Source organism: Dryobates pubescens, chromosome 5 (genome assembly GCF_014839835.1).
Source record: "Dryobates pubescens isolate bDryPub1 chromosome 5, bDryPub1.pri, whole genome shotgun sequence".
Lineage (NCBI taxonomy): Eukaryota > Metazoa > Chordata > Aves > Piciformes > Picidae > Dryobates > Dryobates pubescens.
Genome location: NC_071616.1, coordinates 3941210 through 3961862, shown reverse-complemented (window position 1 = coordinate 3961862; position 20653 = coordinate 3941210). Strand labels below are relative to the sequence as shown.

Sequence of the window (20653 nt, the reverse complement as noted above, 5' to 3'; positions counted from 1 at the left end):
TTAAAAAAGATATCAACAATTCTTTTTGCCTTGCATTTTCTTTAGGAGTTAGAAGTGTTCACAGCTGCTCCATTTCAGCTCTCAAGCCTGTCCAACTTTGATTACTACCATTACTGAGAAAGCATATTTTCCCTACTTCAGGGAAAATTCTAATGCACATTTTGTTTCGGACTTCTCAGGGGTTCATGATGAAACAACCAATTTTGATAGGTATACTTTCTGTGTCATCTAGCCATCCATCTTGAGCATTGTGGTTGTATTCCATGTGACCTTGTTTGCCCCACTGAACTTTGGGTGAGTTAGCCTGAGTGAAACATGAGGCTATTAAGGCTTTACTGCCTTCTGTAACAACGCTAATTCAGATGTCTATGTTATCCTGCACTCTATCTGAAGATAAAACACTTTCTAAAAATAGTGATGTCGATATCTGAGCAGGCCCTGAACCCTGATTCACAACATTCACCTAAGGAGCAGAATGTAAAAAAATCAGAGTATAACATATGAGTGCAAAATGTGCGTCTAATAGCAAGTGTTGACAGTAATTTCAGAAGCTGGAAAGACAGAGTGAGCATCCAGGGGCGGTGAGCAGAAGGAAGCATGTCTGAAGTAGTAGGATGATACTGAGCAGTAGAAACTTTACTGGGAATAAAAAGAAATATTTTGTAACAGAGAAGCCTGTGTGTTTATGGAATGTGGCTTCAGTAGTACATGCACTTAACATGTTCAAGGATGGATGGAACAAGACTTCACATATTTGATAGTCACCAGCAGGCATGTTATGCAAATTATTTCTATGACAATGGAAATTTAAAGCATCAGGTTATGAGAAAACCTGGGCATTCAAGGACAATTTAAAACTGCTTATAAAAGGATGTGATGGTAAAAACTGAAGGACATTCAGGGGAATACATTGACTTGTATTGACTGATCTACCCTTAACTTCTAGTAATTGTGTAAAAGCTTTTCTGTCTCAGAAATTGCTGGCTGATAATTTTCTTTCATACTACCTAATTTTTGCCATGCTCTACATGTAAGAATGACAAACATGCATGCACTATTTCAAACCAAGTGGTTCTCATATTCAGTGTTACCCATGCATTTATAACAAAACAAAATAGAAATCTTACTCTCTGTTGGCAGCAGTGAAATCCCAAACATCCAGATTAAGATGATGGTAAAAAGAGAAAAAGAAGATAGGTAATGAAAACAGATGTGGCAAGTAAAGATGAGAATGGGAGAGAAAGTTCCACCCAGAAAGAAAGATAAAAACAAAGAAAGCAAGGAGCATAAAATAAGAACTGGAATTGGAAGAGTGAAAAATATTTATATAATAGTTATACAACTAGAATATATTCTTAATATATGATAAGCAGGTATATACAATATAATTGCATAGTATAGTAGTAACATCTGGAGATCTAACAAAAAGGCTTGTGCTCTCAGCTTTCTGATGGGAAATAGTGTAAAAATTTAGGACATAAAATTCTTTAAAAGACATCATTATGGACAGGCACTGTAAAGTATTGTTGTGTTTTGAGGGTTTTAATTGAAAGTGCTGGTGGAAGCCTGTAATTACCCTAGTCCCAGCCTTTTCTATTTTGGGAAAGATCAATCTCTTCCTTTCCCTCCCTCCCCCCCCCCCCCCTTTTTTTTTTTCCACTCTCCCCCCACACTTCTATTTTTTCATCTTTTTCTTTCTTGTGTAAACTCAGCAGAAATACAGCAAATGCTGAACATTTGGAAAAATTGCTGTAGTTACTTGTCATCCTTTTCCCATTGCTTTTGACAAAGTATTACAGGCAAGTGGCCAAAATAATGTGATTTTGTTAATTGCCCAGCGCCACAATATTATGCCCAAAACTACAACTGACTGCACTGAATTCCTTCCCACCTCACCTGGACGTAGACGTACGACCTGCTTTAGGAAAACTACAAGGATTCTAAATTTATGCAACTTTCACTTACTGTGCTTTCATTATTTTCAGAGGGTTTTTTTTGGCAGAAAATGGTTACTTTATTTCATTAAATCTATGAATTTTTGCTTACCTCTTTTTCAGTAGTGCACTAAAATTAAACTCTCCACCTTCATCATGTCCCTCTGTACTGTGTAGTAACAGAAAGCCATAATTAGTTTCAGAAGGAAATAGGAATACCTTCTAAGGTTGTATCATTATGTAGACAATATATTTTTGTAGGTAGCAGTAGATGGGTTTAGAATGGCTTAGAACGTGCACTGACATAGAAGGTGACTTAATTAGGCATTTTGTCTGTATTTGCCTTCATATAGGATTAAAAATATATTTAATGGACTTGGTATTTTTTCTGTACTGATTATGGGTAAGGTTGTACAGGCTATTAGTTAGGTGGTCATAATGATCTGGAAAGTATTCAGTATCACAGAGATGTTGCTGGAGCTTTCCTATAGTATCATTAATGCTTTTGGAAAGCTGTAGTTTCAGGAATGAAACATTCAGGAATGTGAATGTGAATATTGTTTACAGTGTGAGGCAGTGTTGTACCAACCTTTTTGTGGAACTTTTTACAGTCTGAAATAGATTTTATTTCTCCCCATGGAATTATCCCAGCTGTAATTGTTTCTTGGGGTTCTTTGTGATACCAGAATTCATTATACTGAAAAAAGTGTCACATTGTTGGTGCTTGGGAGAGTTAAAGGAGGCATTCTGTGATCTCACTTTGATCCTGAGGTAAGGTTCGATATGCACTTGTTCAGCAAGTGATGTTGTGATGATTTGTGAGAACAAGAAAGGACAAACAGGAGTTTTTTAGTATGTAATTCTGTCTGTTGCATACAGTGAACTCGAATGGCCTGCATGTTATTATTCTTGGTGTTCTGAATCAAATGTGTTTTGGCTATGCTTAGAAACACTTGAAGTACAGATCTACTGTGAAAAATAGTGTAAACTCATTAAAGTCACTCCAGGAATTTGACATAGAAGTATTGGCAGTTACACCAGATAATCTTTTGGATTCAGTGTTTAGAAAGTCAAAATGTATTTTCTTCATCTCAGTCAGGCTTCCATCATCAATGTTTAACTACTCCATAACATCTCTGTTGAGTGTAAGAATCTGGTGATGCCATCTCACAGCATTCAGATTCTTCCAGCAGCAACACCTGATGTTTAATTACAGATTTACACTCAGAGAGTTTCTTTTCAGTTGTACTGGTGGTAGTGGTAGCTCTTAATGCTCTCTCTGTCAGTACACAGTGCTGTTTGCTTCAGAGGAAGTCAGTCTGTCTACAGAAGTGTAAATGGGAACATAGGAAATCTCAGGAAACCTGAGGGAGAAATTTGAATAGTCTCAGCATGAATTATGAGCATTTTAACAGTACTCTTAATTAAATGGAAGAGAAATGAATGGTAAACTTCATGTGCTGGTCAGAATGCAAGATTAGTGACAATAGGTAACGATTTTGAATTAGTGTATGTTGTGAGAAAAGAGTTTTTTTCCTTAAGAATGTATGTGTACCCTTTTTACTTCTGTGATGGCTTTCAAGATAGTATAATACAGGAAAGGATGATTTTCTGACTATAATGCTCAAACAGAAAAGTATATTTTTGGCCACTTTGTTACCTACTTTCAGAAGATTTTTTTTAACGTTTGCAGGTTTAAAATGTACATAAAAATCACCAATATGATCCCTTTGAAAAGGGCTTCTTGTGATGAAATATTCAGGGAATCAGAATGTACAGCTGGGAGAATAACTAACCACTGTATTGCTTCCCAGGTAGTAGTTAAATCAGATTGTCAGGAAAGCCCAGCAAGCAGTGTTTAGTTTTTCTGAAGTACTTGCTTTTACATGCACAGAGTTAAGTCTTACCTCAGGGTTCCTATTTCTGTTATGTTTGAAGACCATATGGTTGGGAACAAAAGGAATAGGATGGGAAATGTAATGATACTGGGATAAAGAGAGTGCCAGGAAACAACACATCTTCATATACTCATGTGTTGGTTTATTTCTATGGGCGGTGGCAATTTAAGTGAGGATGTGCTCAGCAGAGAGGAAAATGTAAACAGAAGGGCAGACATGCATGTCGTTTGTAGTTACTTTATTTCTTCTAACAGTGGTGAGAGGATGGCACTTGCCAAACATGCCTTTTCTGTAGATGAATCTGCCTCTCTTTGTACTGTCAAACTATTGTTATTTGCATTCATCTTGCATTACTTCTTTCAATTATTCATTTCTTAAGAATACCGCATACTATCAATGATGGTTTATTTGGAATTTATCAGCTAGTTTTGTAGGGTTTTTAAAATATTTTTATTTTTAACTTTTTTTAGTTTTTAAAAAGTTTTTTTTTTAGTTTTTGTTTTCTTTAGGTTTTTTTTTAGTTTTCTTTTTTATTTTTATTTCTTTTTATTCTTTAGTTTTCTTCTTTTATTTTTATTTTTTTCCTTGTTTTAATTTTCTTTTTTCTTTTTTTTTTCTTCTGCTGAGCAGAGAGAGACAGTTCATTGGTTAGACTTGAATTTGTCTGCTGACACAGACAGTGGCTACCTGAGAAAGGCTGAAGTCATCCGTCTCCCCCCTCCTGCCAGGCTCCTGAGTGAGGGTATTAAAGACAAAGCTTCAGATTTAAACAGTTCAGTTCAAAATTTGACTCCCATTTTTACTGAAGAAACTGAAAATTTGAACAGCCTGAAGCTGCTTGAGCTATACTCCCTCTGATCCTAAACTCTTGCTATTTTCGCTAGGAAGAAGAGAAACTCTTAACCTAATTTCACTGCAGTGAAAGAATGGAATACAGGTGTGCATGGAATAATCTCTAGGATGCATCACAGCAAAGCTAGTCAGCTACCTATAGGTTGATGTGATTGTAGATAAATTCTGCAGCTTTTTTTTTTTTTTTTAATCAAATGTTAAAAAAAAATCTTGTATAAAAATTGCTCATATGAGGGAAAACTCAAAGAGTTGCCACAGATCATGTGTGTCCCACACTAGAAAAATAGATGCCTGTTGGAATATTCTTGAGCTGGTAATTTTGGGAAAAATATAAAAACTAAGCCAGAATTTGAATTATGCAAAGGGAGAAGAAATAGTCAAGAGTGAAAAACTACATTGGTAATGTCTAAATGAAATTTAAAGAAGTTTTACAAGTAGAAGGACATGTTATTCCATTATGTCCTATAGCCATAAGTGTGGTGAGCTAGCCTTTTCAACACTAGGGCAATACCTTGCAGGCTTTAAGATTTAAGACCTACATGTACCTGATATTTTACACAGACACATCATTGTCTTTGTTCAATTAATATAATTACAGAACATGAAAACAAATACATCCAAAATGCTTGTATTAAGTTATCAATGATATGGTGCTTCCGGAGATCACACCAAACTATACTTTTCTTAGCAAATGTTTGCATGAAGGTACGTGTAGTTCCTCAAGCCAGGCCAAATCAAGGCTAGGCACTACACAGAATCTTTTCCTCCTCTACTGTCAACAGGTGGAAAGAGGTCTGGAAGAAAAGTACTGAAGTTCTTGGTAGAATTACACATTATCAATGGCTTAATTAAGACAAGCATGACTGTTATGCCAGTACCAAGCCTACACTCATATGATTTCTAGTTTTATAATGTACTTTAGTGGTAGAAGTATGTTAATAGAAATGTTTTTTTCATATTTTACTGATAGAAATATGTTTTTAATAGAAATGTTTTCTTAGCAGAAGTCCCTATCTTTGTGGTTGTTTGTACAACTGCTCTGCTTTTAGTTAGCTTTGTCTAGGAAAGTAATGAATTTTGCATGGAAGGGCAGTCGAATTTGCATAAGTTCCTACTGCACATACTCACGTGCGTCGGAAGGCAGCACGAATATCCAAGTCTGCAGGTACTGGTGCTTCTGAGATGGCAAAAAGTGACAAACAAGAATGGGAGAGCAAGTCACAACGGTACAAAAATACAGTGTTAGTTCTCAAGCCTTTTCTTTGCAGACTTTTAAAAAAAATATATATTTTTTTAATGTAAATTGTGATCAATTACTTATTGAAAGATTGAATGCTCTTTAAAAGTGTAGCCTTCACCAGTTACCTTTCAAAATGCAGTGTTTTGTGTGCAACTCAAGTCTGTCTCATGCTGCATAATAACCTGCAGCACGACAGTCTGTCTAATGTTTTGTGTGTCAGTTCTGCTGGTAAATTTAATTTCAATACTGGCTGCCAGGGTATCTAAACTCAAATCACTGAATATCAACTTACTATGATTACTAACAATAAATTGCAATTCATCCTTTGAAAGCAAAGGTAGAATCCTGGAAATACACAGAAATGTGTGGAAACTCCATTGAGGATGTTGCACAGAGAGAACTTTATTACTCTGTTCTAAACTTCTCTTGGTATGAATAGGTGTACTGCTATTACTGGCAGAACAATTGTTGTCAGGCAGAGTCTTGAATTATGAGTCCTACAACCAACTTGTAAAATTTCAGAAGTTAACACTGCTGACTGAGTAACTTCAATCAACTTGTGTCCTTGTGTGTGAGGTTCATCAGTTGCTGGACACATGTTAATGTTGCAGCCCCTTCAAGAGAATCACTGAAAGAGGAAATGGTCCAAATGTTTTGTTCTTCCAGGTGGTCCATGCTTTTACTATTTTACCTAAACTCTTCCACACTAGGGTGAAATTGATGTTGAAATGTACTTTGTTTTCAAATCATACATTTTTCATTGTAGCTGTTGTAAGGGTGGCAGTATCTATTATGTAAAATGAGTTACCTAATTCTAAAGTGATTTTCTATCACAAGGTGCTTTTGCAAGACTTGGATTTATAAGGAAGAAGGGAATTGATAATAGCTTGTCTAAATCTGCCTGTTTCCTCTTTTTGTTTCTTTTCAAGTATCCCAATTTTAGTACCAAACATTTGCCAAAGTAAGAATGGGCCTGTCTTTTATTCTGGAGAAATTAATATTGTGAAAAAAAGGATCTGAAATCAGAATAAAGCCAAAGAATAGCTGGATGGATTTACATCTTTCTGTGCACTTCATTAGGAGCATCACAGTTCTGACTTGAATGACATCTAACTCTTACTATTTCTGCTGTGTATTTCTACCAACACATCCCAGTCCTCATCTGTGGGACTCTGTAACTGCATCTGTATTTCTTCAGGTCTATACTTAAGTTCTGTACTTGTCTGCTAGCCACTCTGTCTCCACCAATTCTTTCTGGTAAGAGGAAGAAAAAACAAACCAACAACAGAAAAAACAAAACCCAACCCAACCAACCAACCAAAACCCCCAACAACCAAAAAAACTAAGGGGAAGAAATAAGGTGGCAGGAATTCATCTTACCATTGACAACCAGGTTGAAATTGGAACTATCAAACTTGTCTTTGGTAGACACCTCACATCTGTACCCTCCTGCAAAAGTCATGTTTGCTTCTATAATTTCCATTTCAAAGGTGTAGATCTAGAACAGACACCATTGATATAAGTTAGAAAATTAAATTATGAAAGAGGATAAGAATGGAGCAAATACAACATATTAGGGCATGAAGAGAAATAGACAAGGGATGAAATAGGCCTCTATGTACTTTTAGAATTAAGAACATCTGTACTGTCATAAAAATTACATAAATTTCCCCCAATTCAGTAGGAACTGTACTGTCAGTCATCACGTGCACTCATTCCATGTATACTGGAAAGAGGATCGGAGCTTTCATTAACCAGGTGTAACCTCTACCTGAATGTATACAGTACATTACAAAATACAGCAGAGGGACTGGCTAACGGGAGCAAGTCTGTTCTGTTCCATCCAGGAGAGGGTGGTAGTGTTTTGTAGACCATGCAGGATGAGAAGCCATGGTACAGACCCTCTTGTATTCCTCTGTCTGTATCTTTGAATGCATTTGTGGTGAAAGTCAGCTATTCAAAGTAGTCTAGACAGTGCAAAAGAACAATAAATTTCAACACTAATAGCTGACTGCTTGATCTTTTAAAACCGATAGACTAAAATGTCTGATTTACTGTATTCTCTTAAATTTAGTGTCTATTGCTTGAGAGGAAGATGGAGGGAATCCTGCAGTAGATAACACAAAACACCCTCCCTGGTCCTCCAGACATTGTGTCATTTCATCATAGATGAGGTGTGCAGGAGTGTGTACCTAGTGCTTGTCTCTTGCACCTATGGTCAGAACACAGACTATATGTAAGTATAGCATCATCTGTAGCTTTGGGTACCTCAGTATCAAAATACTTCTATATTAGTTTATCTTTCCCCCAGCTTAAAGATTAGTGTCTAGAAGACTGAGGACCTTGCTCTGCTAATTGTACCTTGTTATTTCGATCATAACTGTCACGTAGCTGGAGATGTTGCCCCACTTTGCTTCCCAGGTCCATCCACTTCCCTTTGAACCATTTCACTGATGGCTTCTTCAGCAGGCTCTCACCTGCCACTTTGGCAGTGAACATAATGTTTCCACCTTGGAGGGGAAGTAGGTTAAAATAAGATTATGAATAGTGTTTAATTTCTCTGTTACATCACTGCTGACGCTCATCATGTACTCACCAACAGTAACTTCTCCATCCTGGGGTCTCAGCACAAAGAGCCCAATAGGGTCCAGGGGCTCACCTGGCTGAGTTCCAGCAGATGCAACTGAAATAAACATCAGAAATATGACTTAGAACTTTCTGCTTCAGCTTCTATTACAATTTACGTGGTGAATTTTTAGAGTCATTTCAAGGTATCAATATGTTCCCTGTCTCTTGAGATTCCTTGTTTATTATCCCTCAGCACTAGTGATCTGTTTTCAGCTACTGTCTCTACTTCATTGACTCTTAAGGCTTCCCTGTTCCTATTCTTCCCTTCTGTTAATGAATCAGACTTGATAACAGTGCTAGTTCTCTGTTACCTTCTGTGTTTTGGCTGCTTTCCACTGGTGGAGCAGGTGTCTCAGAGGCAGCTGGGGCTGGAGCAGCTTCAGCAGGAGTCACTGTCTCACTCTTTTCTGGAAATACATGCGAGCCAAAATCGGAGAAAGTCATGTTTCTACTTCCTTTATGAAGAAATTTTACAAAAGACCAGCTTTTAATACATGTTAAGAAATCAGCCGTGGGTTTTTTGGAGCTTAGAGGATGTACTGGAAGGAGAAAAGGCCTAATTAAAACAGATGATGCATTGCTGAGTTTAGAATGGATGTTTTAGATTCTGTAGTCTTGATGTGTAGAAAGTTGTCAGGTTTCAGGATGAGAGATAGTCAGCAGGATCACACTTTTATATGCTGTGACAGCTGTAATTTGTTCTAATCCATACCAGAATTTCCCTTATTCCTCATAAACCTGCCATGTACAGTCTTTGCATCTGTAACAGAATGTCTAGTTTCCTGTTAAATATTAGCATCTATTTAGCTGACCAGAAGATCTCACTACCATTATGTTGCTAGAATAAACAGTGATAGCAAAGAAGAGGAGATGATACTAATAGTCTGAGTTTGAGGCTTTTCACCAAAACAAAAATGGAAAATAAAAGCACCAGAAGTGCTATATGGGGACCATTTTGGAGGGAGATCAGGAAGGTCAAAATGTTTACTAAAAATGAGTGATTTTATCTGTCCTCAGCATCTTCAGACATTTTTCATGAGTCAATACCAGAGAACGTGGCTCTTTCTAGTTTTTCCCAGGAAAAGCCTGGGGAAGTTACTCAGTTTCTCATCTAGCTGATCCTTTAACAAACATGGACATAGGTAATGATAGGTGATACACAAATAATAGAGATTAACATTACTCTATGTATTCAAGTCCCTCCTGAAATATGTATTTTTATTAACAGGTGATTTTAAGACAGCTTTTTGTAATATACAAGCTCCTACACACATTAGAGCATAGCCTTTTCCCCCTCCCCCACTCCCAACTGTTCTAAATTTGTATTTAAGTAATATGCTTTTTTAAAACAGAGATTACTGACCCTGACATGCAGGCATCTTAGTTTAGGTTAGACAACCTTTGCTTTGCCTTTCAATAGTTAAGCTGAACAGTTTGACAGAGAATTCATAAAGACTTGCATTGTGATTTCCACAGTGGTCATCACTGTGTGAATGTCTGACATCTGGCAATGGGTGTCTTAGCCCTGCAAATGTATTCCTCAGCTTAATAATTAACTTCAAAGAATTGGACAAAACAGATGTGTAGAGAAATTTCACAGGGTTTCTGTGGCTAGTTTCTGTGGGCCTCGTTCATGCACATGGGACTGGAAATGATGATGAAGTTAGAATTGCTTAGGAAACACTGTACCTGGTTCCTTGACCTTGAGTTCAAATTTGACCTTGGAGCTTCCAGCTATTACAGCATATATCACATCATCTTCCTTTCCTACATTATTGATTGTCAGTGAGTGCTTGTTTCCTTCTGCCTTGATGACATACTTCTCACTTTCAGTGATTTCAGTGCCGGCACGCTGCCACTTCACCTTGATGCCAGCTTTTTCTGTCTCTGCTTCAAACACAGCTGTGCTTCCGGCTGTCACCTCTGTTGTCTTAGGCTTCTTCGTAAATGCAGAAACTAAAAAGAGAGAGAGGGCTTGCTAAAATCTATTTTGCAATTGTGACATATCTGGTGTAGTCAGCTGTTGTGGCTGCAGCAGCTGTTTCCTTTCATTCCCATCTGTGCATGCAAGCTATAAATTACAGCACTTTTGACAGAGAAGGTGTGGAATTGTCTTTGAGTTTAGTGAGGTCTGTCCTGAGTGAGATGTATCTTCTCCATATTGTCATGAAATAAACTGGAATGGATAGCAAACTAACCTTGCTGTCCATCTTCCTCTTTCTTTAGCCCCATAATGCACTCTGAATTTTCACAAGTGAATGTTTTGATCTATGACCAGATTGCACGATACGTATTCTTACCTGTCAGGATCTCTACTTTAATTTGGTGTGCAGTTTTATTTACAAACACTAATTCTGTCCTAACAGTTGGTTAATGCAGTTGTTAAACAGGCTCATGATCTTTTCCTCCAAGAAAATTACCATTTGTGCAGTAACCTGCTTCATAATATGCCACAATAAAATCACAGTTCATATTGAGTCCTTCTGTTTTGACTGAGCAAGAGTGTAGTGGAAAGAGATACAAGTTCCCATGATGGCCCTTGTAATTTTATCCCAGCTAGAGGAATACCAGTTGTTTCCACTCAAATGTACTTCCCTACATAGCCTCCACAACTACTGGTCTTGTAATTAATTGCAAGATGGATCTAAATATTTCCTCTACGTGTTAAGAACTGCTTATGATGCTATAATGACAGTTAATGAAATCATTAATAAATGGGATGAACAAGCATACACCAAATGATGTTGTAGTTCACATGTAATCAAAGTAGCACAATGGATAGGAATTTGTAATGCAAGCAGTGTGTTGTGATTTTGCTCCATAAGTATCCTAGTCCTTCCTCAAGCTTAGATTTGAACAAGGTTGACAAGGGGAGGTGGTGGAGTCACCATCATTGGAGGTGTTCAGGAGGAGACTTGATGGAGTGCTTGGTGCCATGGTTTAGTTGATTAGGTGGGTTGGATTGGTTGATGGGTTGGACGCAATGATCTTGAAGGTCTCTTCCAACCTGGTTTATTCTATGTATATTTTACTAATTTCTTCAACTTTATTTTGAATCAAAGTTTTCATTTAATGCATGAATAATGAAATCTGTTACCTTCTTGGTAATTGCTGCAAGCTATGTTCATCTATAAAAATACCACTAACTAACATTCTGATTCATACACTGGGTGTTTTTTGTGCATCATTATGTTATCTTTTTATCAACTTACCCCTGCATCCCCATGCTTTCATAATATATTAATAATTATATCACATTTCATTATATTTGTTGCCTCTGTGGCAAGTTATTGAAAGCTCTCCTGTTTGGGCAGCAACAAGCACTCTTTGGACATCACAAAGATAGTTATAATTAGCTTCAAACTTTTGATTCTGCATTATAAAAATGAAAGAAATGTGGCATGGAAGTATTTTTAAAGAAACAGGTTACATCCATAGTTCTTGCATTATTTTGCAAAGGGTTCAAAGCTGCTTAAAGGTAAGTTAAAGTATCAATTATAAATACTTTCAGAATTTAGTATGTATTGTATTTTTTCTCTTTTTGTTGTACACATAAAAGAGCCCCTAAATTACATTTTTCTCTTATTTTTTTTCTCTCTCTGTATTTTATGTATTTGATGAAAAAACAGTTTTGGTTGCACTGAGCCTATAGAAGCCTCGGCTGACCTCCAGCCTCTATTTATTCCATGTTAAGATAAAAATGTTCCACTTTTCCTCTGGGAGTATGTTAGGAAAAAGTTCTATACAGAGAGAGCGATTGCCCATTGGAATGGGCTGCCTGGGGAGGTGGTGGAGTCGCTGTCATTGGAGGTTTTCAGGAGAAGACTTGATGGGGTGCTTGGTGCCATGGGCTAGTTGTTTAGGTGGGTTGGATTGGTTGATGGGTTGGATGCAATGATCTTGAAGGTCTCTTCCAACCTGGTTTATTCTATGTTATTCTATGTATTTTTTCCCCTGATGTCAGGCTTGCAACTGTTCTTTAACTGTAATTGTTCTTAAAACAGAGTATACTATGTGGAATACATACATACATAGAATAGAATACATAGAATACATAGAATACATAGAATAAACCAGGTTGGAAGAGACCTTCAAGATCATCGCGTCCAACCCATCAACCAATCCAACACCGCCCAAACAACTAACCCACGGCACCAAGCACCCTGTCAAGTCTTCTCCTGAAAACCTCCAGTGATGGTGACTCTACCACCTCCCCAGGCAGCCCGTTCCAATGGGCAATCACTCTTTCTGTATAGAACTTTTTTCTAACATCTAGCCTAAACAACTAAACAACTAAACTAGAACTAGAACTAACATCCTAACATCTAACATCTAACATTCCTAACATCTAGCCTGAACCTCCCCAGGTGCAGCCTGAGACTGTGTCCGCTTGTCCTGGTACTGGCTGCTTGGGAGAAGGGACCAACATCCGTCTGTCTACAACCTCCCTTCAGGTAGTTGTAGAGAGTAATAAGGTCACCCCTGAGTCTCCTCTTCTCCAGGCTAAGCAACCCCAGCTCCCTCAGCCTCTCCTTGTAGGGCTTGTGTTCCAAACCCCTCACCAATTTTGTTGCTCTTCTCTGGACTCGTTCCAGCAAGTCAACATCCTTCCTAAACTGAGGGCTCTGTACTGTAGTGTAATACTCAAATGCCTGTTTTCAGCTGCACATCTTTTGTTACATGATTGTACTGTGGTAAGCAAAACAGCAGAGTATACTTTGAATAATTGTGAATAATTGCAGAAGAGTTGTTGGAGGCAGCAGGTTTGATGTACAGAATTCAAAAGATAAGTAGAGGTGGCCAGGCTACTGTGTAGTGGGGATCCAGTTAAGTGCTAGAACCCACTCCTAAAATATCTATTAGCTGGCTCCTCTCCCGGTGACGCTAGAGATGAAGCAGCAAAGAGGCATGTTCTTTGTCTCTGAATGCTGTCATCATCACTCTTCTATTTAGGAACAAAAGGATCTTTAAATATATTAATTACTTAACAGCAGTGTGACCTGTAAGGGTTCCAGCCTACAAATGGCAGAGTTTCAAGACATGCATACTTGGAAGTAACTCTCTGATCTGCCGCACACCCTGCAAAGTTATTAGGCTTATTACATTTATTATAGATGACATATTAGGCGTATTACATTTATTGTAGATGACTCAACAACAGCAACAAAAGTGACTGGCCAGAACTACATGCACAGTGAAAAATCACCACCACATAATATTTCTGACTTTTGGTAAAACTGAAAACATGAGTAGACGTTTACAAGTCTTGTTTCTTCTCCCTCTCTCTTTCACTCTGTCTCTTGCTTTTCTACCAGAGGACTCATTTCAGTTCAAACTTAAAATAATTGTGAATACTTCCAATAAAACAAAAGAGTGGAAAAGCCCCAAACCTCCCATCTGAATATAACCCTGCAAGAGCAGTTGTTGAGAACTCCCTTTTTCACAGGTACGGGAGACTCTTAAGAGTCATTTTGCTGCTCTTGAGATTCAGTCAGTGGGTGAGCGTCCAAAGTAGTCTCTGTATGCATCTGTATTCCCTTCCACTGTTCACATTTGCAAAGGAAAAATAGCTGGAGATTTTACAGGCAATTACTTTGTTGCAGAAGACAGGTTGCCAGACAAGCATGTGAAGCGAATGTCATTGTGGAAAAAGCAGTTTCTTCTGCTTAACAGAAGAAAGAGAAGTGAGAGATCCCAGCTACTCCTGGTCTCCTTTGTGGCTGCTACTTTAAATCCAAGTTTACCAGCAGATTATTTTTTTCCCCCCTCACAGTTATACCTGTCTAACCCAGTTATTTCCTTATTAGCAATGTTCCTAAACACCATTGAATATTTCTTGTTTGTTCTGAGAGCCTCACTTTTGCCTGCTTTTGTCAGAAACACATTCCCCATTTGGCAGTCTCTCTCACTTCAAGATTTGGCTTCTACCCAGATATGCCCCTCTGTGCTCCATACCATACCGAAAAAACACTGTTGGATAGGACCACCACTATCAGGCTGTGGAAAACCCAATGGCTGTGACACCTCTCATGTGATTTTATGGAATGTCTTACAGCTCTTTTGCTTGTCAAGCACTGACAGATCTCAGGCACTATCATATGCTTATCCAGCGTCCCACAGAACATGAACTTAGGAACCACTGGGCTGGGGTACCTCATGACCAGGTTGCTCATGTCCTCTGCTGCCCACTTTGTTAACTCTCTGCTTCCCAGTAAATGCTAACCCACCTTGCACCAGAGGAGAGGAAGGGGACATTGGTACTAACTTACTGAAGCAGTTCTGCAGACAGGGGAGAGACCTGTGAGTTACCAATGCTGCTGATGACAGGCATTATTAAACAGAAGGATGATAGGTGCTGTGTGTGTTTGTGGGGATGGAACTGGAATTGCTGTGGGCAGTTAACAGGCAAGAAGAGAAACAGGGAGCTAATAAAATTAAGGCTAGAGCCACTTTGTACTAACCCATTTTTCAGCACATTACCTCTCATATCCCAGACCTTCCTAATCAGTTCTAGCTTCCATAACACAAAGAACTTCGGAGTAGTGTAAACACAGCAAATTTCTACCCCAGGCAGAAGAGGAGAGCAGGCTGTGTGTTGCCTGCAATAGTGTTACAGAAAACTTTTTGGTAGCTCATGCTTCTGCTGCAGGAATTTGTATGCAGCACCTATCCTTTAAGTGTCTTGTAACACCTGAAGAGGTACACATCAGCCATGCGGTTATGTGTGTTAAATAAAGGTTCATTAAACAGTAATAAAAACCTCTGTTTGGAGGTCCAGGATCAGATTGCATTTTGATTGCAGTAATTTATTAATAAGTCTATCAATCAGAAGGCTGAAGAAATAATTTGCTTTTGGCCAAAGTAAACTAGAGTTAAATAATTTAAGTCCCAAAAGCAATTTCCTTCACTTTTCACCTAAATAAAACCAATAGAACTAGTGTTCTTCCTTCCTACTCTTTATGATCTTAATACCAGCACCTTCATGCTTTCTCCCTTGCTTTCTGACCTGCTTTGGAGCAATCTAACATCACCATCAGTCAGTTTACTATTCTGCTTCAAAACTTCTTCCCACTCTGTTTGAGAATACAGATAATGGCTAAGCTACTACCCAGGTTGCTCTCTCAGTGAACTATGTATCTGTTCACTGGGCTTTTATTTCATAAGTGTTTTAAGGCAGTGACTATTTTTCTGTCATCTTTGAATAGGATCAAATTATTGGTAAGTAGCTACTGATTACCATTGTATCCCTAATAAAAAGTTAGCATTAGAAAAGAGTCATTCCTATTTGATTGATGTTGGAAAAGGAATGAGATGTGCATTAAAATAATGTTTAAATAACTGGAATAATTTCGGTTCCTAGCCATGATCTCTAAATAATTGGCTTATTAAAAGTCATGAGCATTAGGTGATAATATTTTCCTAAAATCACTGAATTTCAATGTATGGACTAAGTGACATTAAAGTGAGTAAGAAGTGTGGATTTCACAGGAGTGGTTTTAGATAGAGTGATAGAGGAGATCCATAATCTTGTTTGATGTGATGTTTTGTATGTGTGTGTGGGGGGGTGGTTTGTTTGTTTTATTTCAAAATAATGCTTTTCAAAGTAGTGGCTTTGACTTCACCTCTTTGCCATTCACTATTTGTGGAGAGGAAAATAAGCCCTTAAGGATAATATGTGTTAGATAAGCTTTTAAAGTTATATTGAAACAAAACCTATTAAAGATATAAATGTTTTAGGAGAATCTAATGTGTCTTAATTGGTTGCACATAGTACAGATTCCAGCAGTAATCTGTGATGAGTGCAATTAGAAAAAAATAGAGTCATGAGTCTCCCACAAAGCTGTTGTCTTAGTGTATCTGGCCAATTTGGTATTGAATTAATATTACAACAGTAGTATTAACTTCTGGGATTCCTTGTTGTGTTAAAGCTTCAAGCTGAAAATTTATCTTTGCTTTAGTAGTTGGCATCTAGTTTTCCTTTTATATCAATTAGCCCTCCATTGAATTAAAAGCTAAACTGTGGTTAAGCAGACTTCAGTAATGGAGCTTGTAAATTTTGTGTGAGGAACTGTATGAAGATGCTGCACATTCCTCAGTCAGGACATAAGTGGCTACTTGCAATTACAGCTTAATCATTCTGTGATCCAAAAGCTATTGAACTACTCAGTCTTATCATTCCTTGCCTACTTCAGCAGCTGAGATTGTAAATTCCTGTAACATGAGCAATAGGCAAGGAATAGTTCCACTAAGCCAGCTCACCTCTCTCTGTGCATTCATAATGCTCACTGTATAATGGGGATACTAATATCCAGCTTGCTTTAAATCTTAACAAAGGAAGAAAATAGATCTCTATGAGTTTGGGGATGTTTTACTGTAGTATACATTTAACTATCATGGAGTAGGACTTCACTGTGCTAGGTACTTGCAAATGTATAACCAAAAGCTTATAGTTAAACTAAAATTCTTCATTTTACTCTTCATTATGCAACACTGATTATTATTACTAATGCCAAAAGCCTCTGTGTACTTAGAAGCCAGGTTATTTATAAACACTTGATAAAATTTCCTAACCTGAACTGTGCAATCCAGACTCTTCAGTCTATAAAATACAAGAATAAAAATTGGCTGATTTTCAGAGAAGGTAACACCAGACTTCTCCTTTTCCAGATATAGTAACGCACACATTTCCCACGAAGTCCCATTTATCTACTACATTTGTTGTTTCCTCTTAATGTTACAAATTGTTGTTAGGGAAGTAGATGGGGTTTTTTAACCTTTCTGAATTTTTACAACAACAACAACAAAAATCAAAACTTGCCATAAAGCAAGCCTGTGAACAGAGATTAAACAGCTATGAGATGTTGAATTTAAAGGGAAAAGAATATACAATTTCTGCAACAGCACCCTGCAAAATGCTATGCTTTTCCACATCCTTCTGCTCTGGGGAGATTTTCTGGAATGCTCTGACAGTTCTTTTGGTATTCTGTAAATAAATAGGGCAATGCCTTATCCTGCAGTATTTTAGTTGAATGGTTTAAAGTAAAAGAATGTCTGTTGGAAAATAGACTACTCTGTTGCAGGTTTTGTGGGATTTTGCTTATTTGTTTGGTTTTTTACATGTTTACACAGCAGATACAGGGAGAGTATGTCTGATAGTTCTTTGGCATGAGGCATTTTCCTTTGAATATATTGTTAGGTGAATATTCAGCCTTCCTGAGATCATGCTCAACATTATCCCATCTTGCAATGGCTTGAAGTATATAAACAACATGGAATAGAAAACCAAAGGGATTAGTGCCTCATGGGAGCATGAACAGATTCCCTTTAGAAGTTGTGGGGCATGTGACTCATTCTGTCTCAGTCAGAATGGGTAATATGAGCTTTTCCTCCTCCTGCTGTGATAATTACAGTGTTTAGGCTGGTTTCTTCATAAGGATAATGTAGCACTGGTGGTGTTAGACATCTGTTAGATTTCTTTGTAGAAATAAGCTGAAACAGAAATTCTCTTCACCATTAGCTAGCAAAAGTGGGCATCTTCACAAACAGAGAAGTTGCTTTTTGTCCATAGAGAATAAAAATGTTAATTTAAAGGCAGTTAAAGCATTAGAAATCAAATGTCCCAGTGCCTAGGTGATCACACTTGCAATTTTTGCCTACTCTTTCTTTTTGCCAGCATTGTCCATTTTGAGTATTAGGCGTTTCAATACATTTCAGAAATTACGTGATTTTAAAAACAGAGTATGATTGTGGGTGTCTTACTTTGGGGGTGATTGCTGAACCTGTACAGATTATCTTTTCAAAGTTTTATCCAGAATTACAGGGTCTGGTGTATACTTTTTTTTAATATAGAATTCTACTTCCTTCTGATTTCAGAAATTGCAGCTTTAAGAGCACCAAATGATGTTCTAGTTGTGATATAATTGAAGGATTGTGATACTACTGTACTGATAACTGTAGAGTTATCATCTAGAGGAAGCATAAAGAATCTTGGATTTAATCATGCTTCAGTGCTTTGCAGGTCTCAATGAGAGATACAGGCTGAATTTGTGCTCACCTTTGGCATTGGTCAGTTCCAAATATTTCGGCCAAAATGCAAGTTATTCTGAAGTTTTTCTTTTCTTGTGATAGCTAGAGGAGATTTTCCCATTGACCAGCCTATCAGGAAACTGATGCCTGTTCAGTCTTTGCAAAGCATGAAAGCCTGCTACATTAATAATTATCAGCAGCTATTACTAATTCTGGAAATGCATGGTATTAAAAAAAACATACACCTTGTAATATGCATTCAGGTTGTAATGATTCTGGGTAGGCACTGGCAGCAGGGAAGTGAGAACTCTAGAAGAGAATAGTAAATAGATTTAGTACAGTTTCCTCCAGCCCTGTGTATTGGATATGTGCACAGTTTTAAAATAATCATAACTTCTGCTTTTGACTCTTTTTCCAAATCTAATTGTGGATACAAAGTGTTACTGAGAGATCTTCCTCTACCGCCACACAGGTGTTCTGAAGTTAACTGTCCCTGCCTCTGCTTCCCAGGCCCTCTTCTTCCTCCTCAGACAAACAGATTCATTGCACCTTACACCCCATCCTAGGCCTTCCCTTCTTTTCTACCTGGGCAGCCTCTGAGTGGTTCCTTGTTTCTCCATTCTAAACGTGAACTTTCCTAAATCTGAAATACTTTCCTGATGTTTTTACTAGTGGGGCAGGACTTGCACTGGGCTCTGTGACCTTGGCTTTCTGAAAATGGCTAGTTATCTTCTGGCTTGGGGGAAAGGATGGAGGAGGGTGAGTTAAACATACACATATATTCTTTACAGTACAGTATGTTCTTTTTTTTTTCATAGAGCTCTGCTGTCACTGGCTGGACTAACTAGAAAGACAGGATAAGCTCTGAACCAGGTGCCATTTATTTTCATTTTCACAGAGAGATCACTAAAAACAAATATCATCAATGTTTGCCGCTTACACTTCCTTAAAAGTATCAGAGTTAAAAAAGCAAAAGAAAGCAGAGATTTATACTGCCTGAATCCACAAGAGAGAGACTGCAAGCTGTTTTCAGAGTCCTAAAGATGACTGGGAAAGGAAATCAGAAATGAAAAAAATATGAGAATTAAATGTGATTCACCTCATCTGAAGTCTCTTGAGCAAATTCTGTAGCTGAGAGTTGCCAGACTAGTTACTGATTTCTCTGCAAGATCAGTCAACATCTCTTAAACCTTCATAAAATAGAATCTATTTTTTATTTCTTATGTTTTGTTTTTTTTTTTTTTCTGCTGCATTATTTAATATCTTGTGCAGACAAAACCTACTCACATTTTTCTCTGTCAAGCTATTCTTAGATTTTGTCTGTCTGTTATGATCCTTACCTGTTTTCTTTGCAGGCTCTGGCATCTTGACTTTGTTTCTGGTGAAGCTCCCAGTTGTATCTATAGATCAGGGTTCAAGCTAAACAGGAATGAGACTGAAGAGCTTGTGAGACCCCCCTAAAGAAACACTTGTTGGAAGCCCCCATCCTGCTCCTCCCCCTTCATCCCTGACTGTTGTCAACCACAGCACCTTATCAACAGGCAGGACACACTTAACAGGCTACATCAGCCAGGATAAATATAGCCAAGTTCCAGGAGCCAGAGAGCTCAAAGCACCCAAGAGTGGCTACCACGGATCTGTTTGTACAAACCAGAGCACAATCTGATGTGGCACATGTGCAGTACTTTTTCCAGCTTTGTGTATTCATTGCATTAAGAATTCCTACACTGCCATGTTTACAGCACATTGAGCAAACTAGATCTGATTGTGACATCTCCTCTGTGCTGGTTCTGTATTTGCTCTAAGTCTCTATCTGCTTGCATTCTTGATACCTACCAGTCCTTGCTATTGTTGTAACTGGGTCCAAACTGAACAGTCGTCTTCTACCAAAGGTTGTGTTTGTGGAACTAAATGTGAAACTTCAGGAAAGAACTTTCTTCTGCAGAGACACTTAGGCATTACTGACTTTTGCAGTAACAACTAGAAAGCATGACACTACTTAAAACAGTTTAAGTCCTCCCTTCTCATCCACCCACTTGATACACAGCATATATTTCTTGAAAACTAGCAAGTGT

At 37.9% G+C, this 20653-nt stretch overlaps 1 protein-coding gene across 1 annotated transcript in view; it reads right to left on the bottom strand.

Annotated features, from left to right (window-relative positions):
* The window catches only part of MYBPC3 (myosin binding protein C3), a 56633-nt gene extending 36690 nt beyond the window's left edge, over window positions 1–19943 (bottom strand). Inside the window, exons 1-10 of the mRNA XM_009897356.2 lie at window positions 19919–19943; window positions 10242–10508; window positions 8864–8959; window positions 8521–8607; window positions 8286–8434; window positions 7305–7422; window positions 5813–5861; window positions 4520–4564; window positions 2047–2103; window positions 1128–1130 (exon numbers count right to left, since the gene is read on the bottom strand). Coding sequence (XP_009895658.2) covers window positions 1128–1130; window positions 2047–2103; window positions 4520–4564; window positions 5813–5861; window positions 7305–7422; window positions 8286–8434; window positions 8521–8607; window positions 8864–8959; window positions 10242–10508; window positions 19919–19943 — 896 coding nt within the window. The remainder of the gene's footprint in view (window positions 1–1127; window positions 1131–2046; window positions 2104–4519; window positions 4565–5812; window positions 5862–7304; window positions 7423–8285; window positions 8435–8520; window positions 8608–8863; window positions 8960–10241; window positions 10509–19918) is intronic.
* Window positions 19944–20653: the final 710 nt, after the last annotated feature.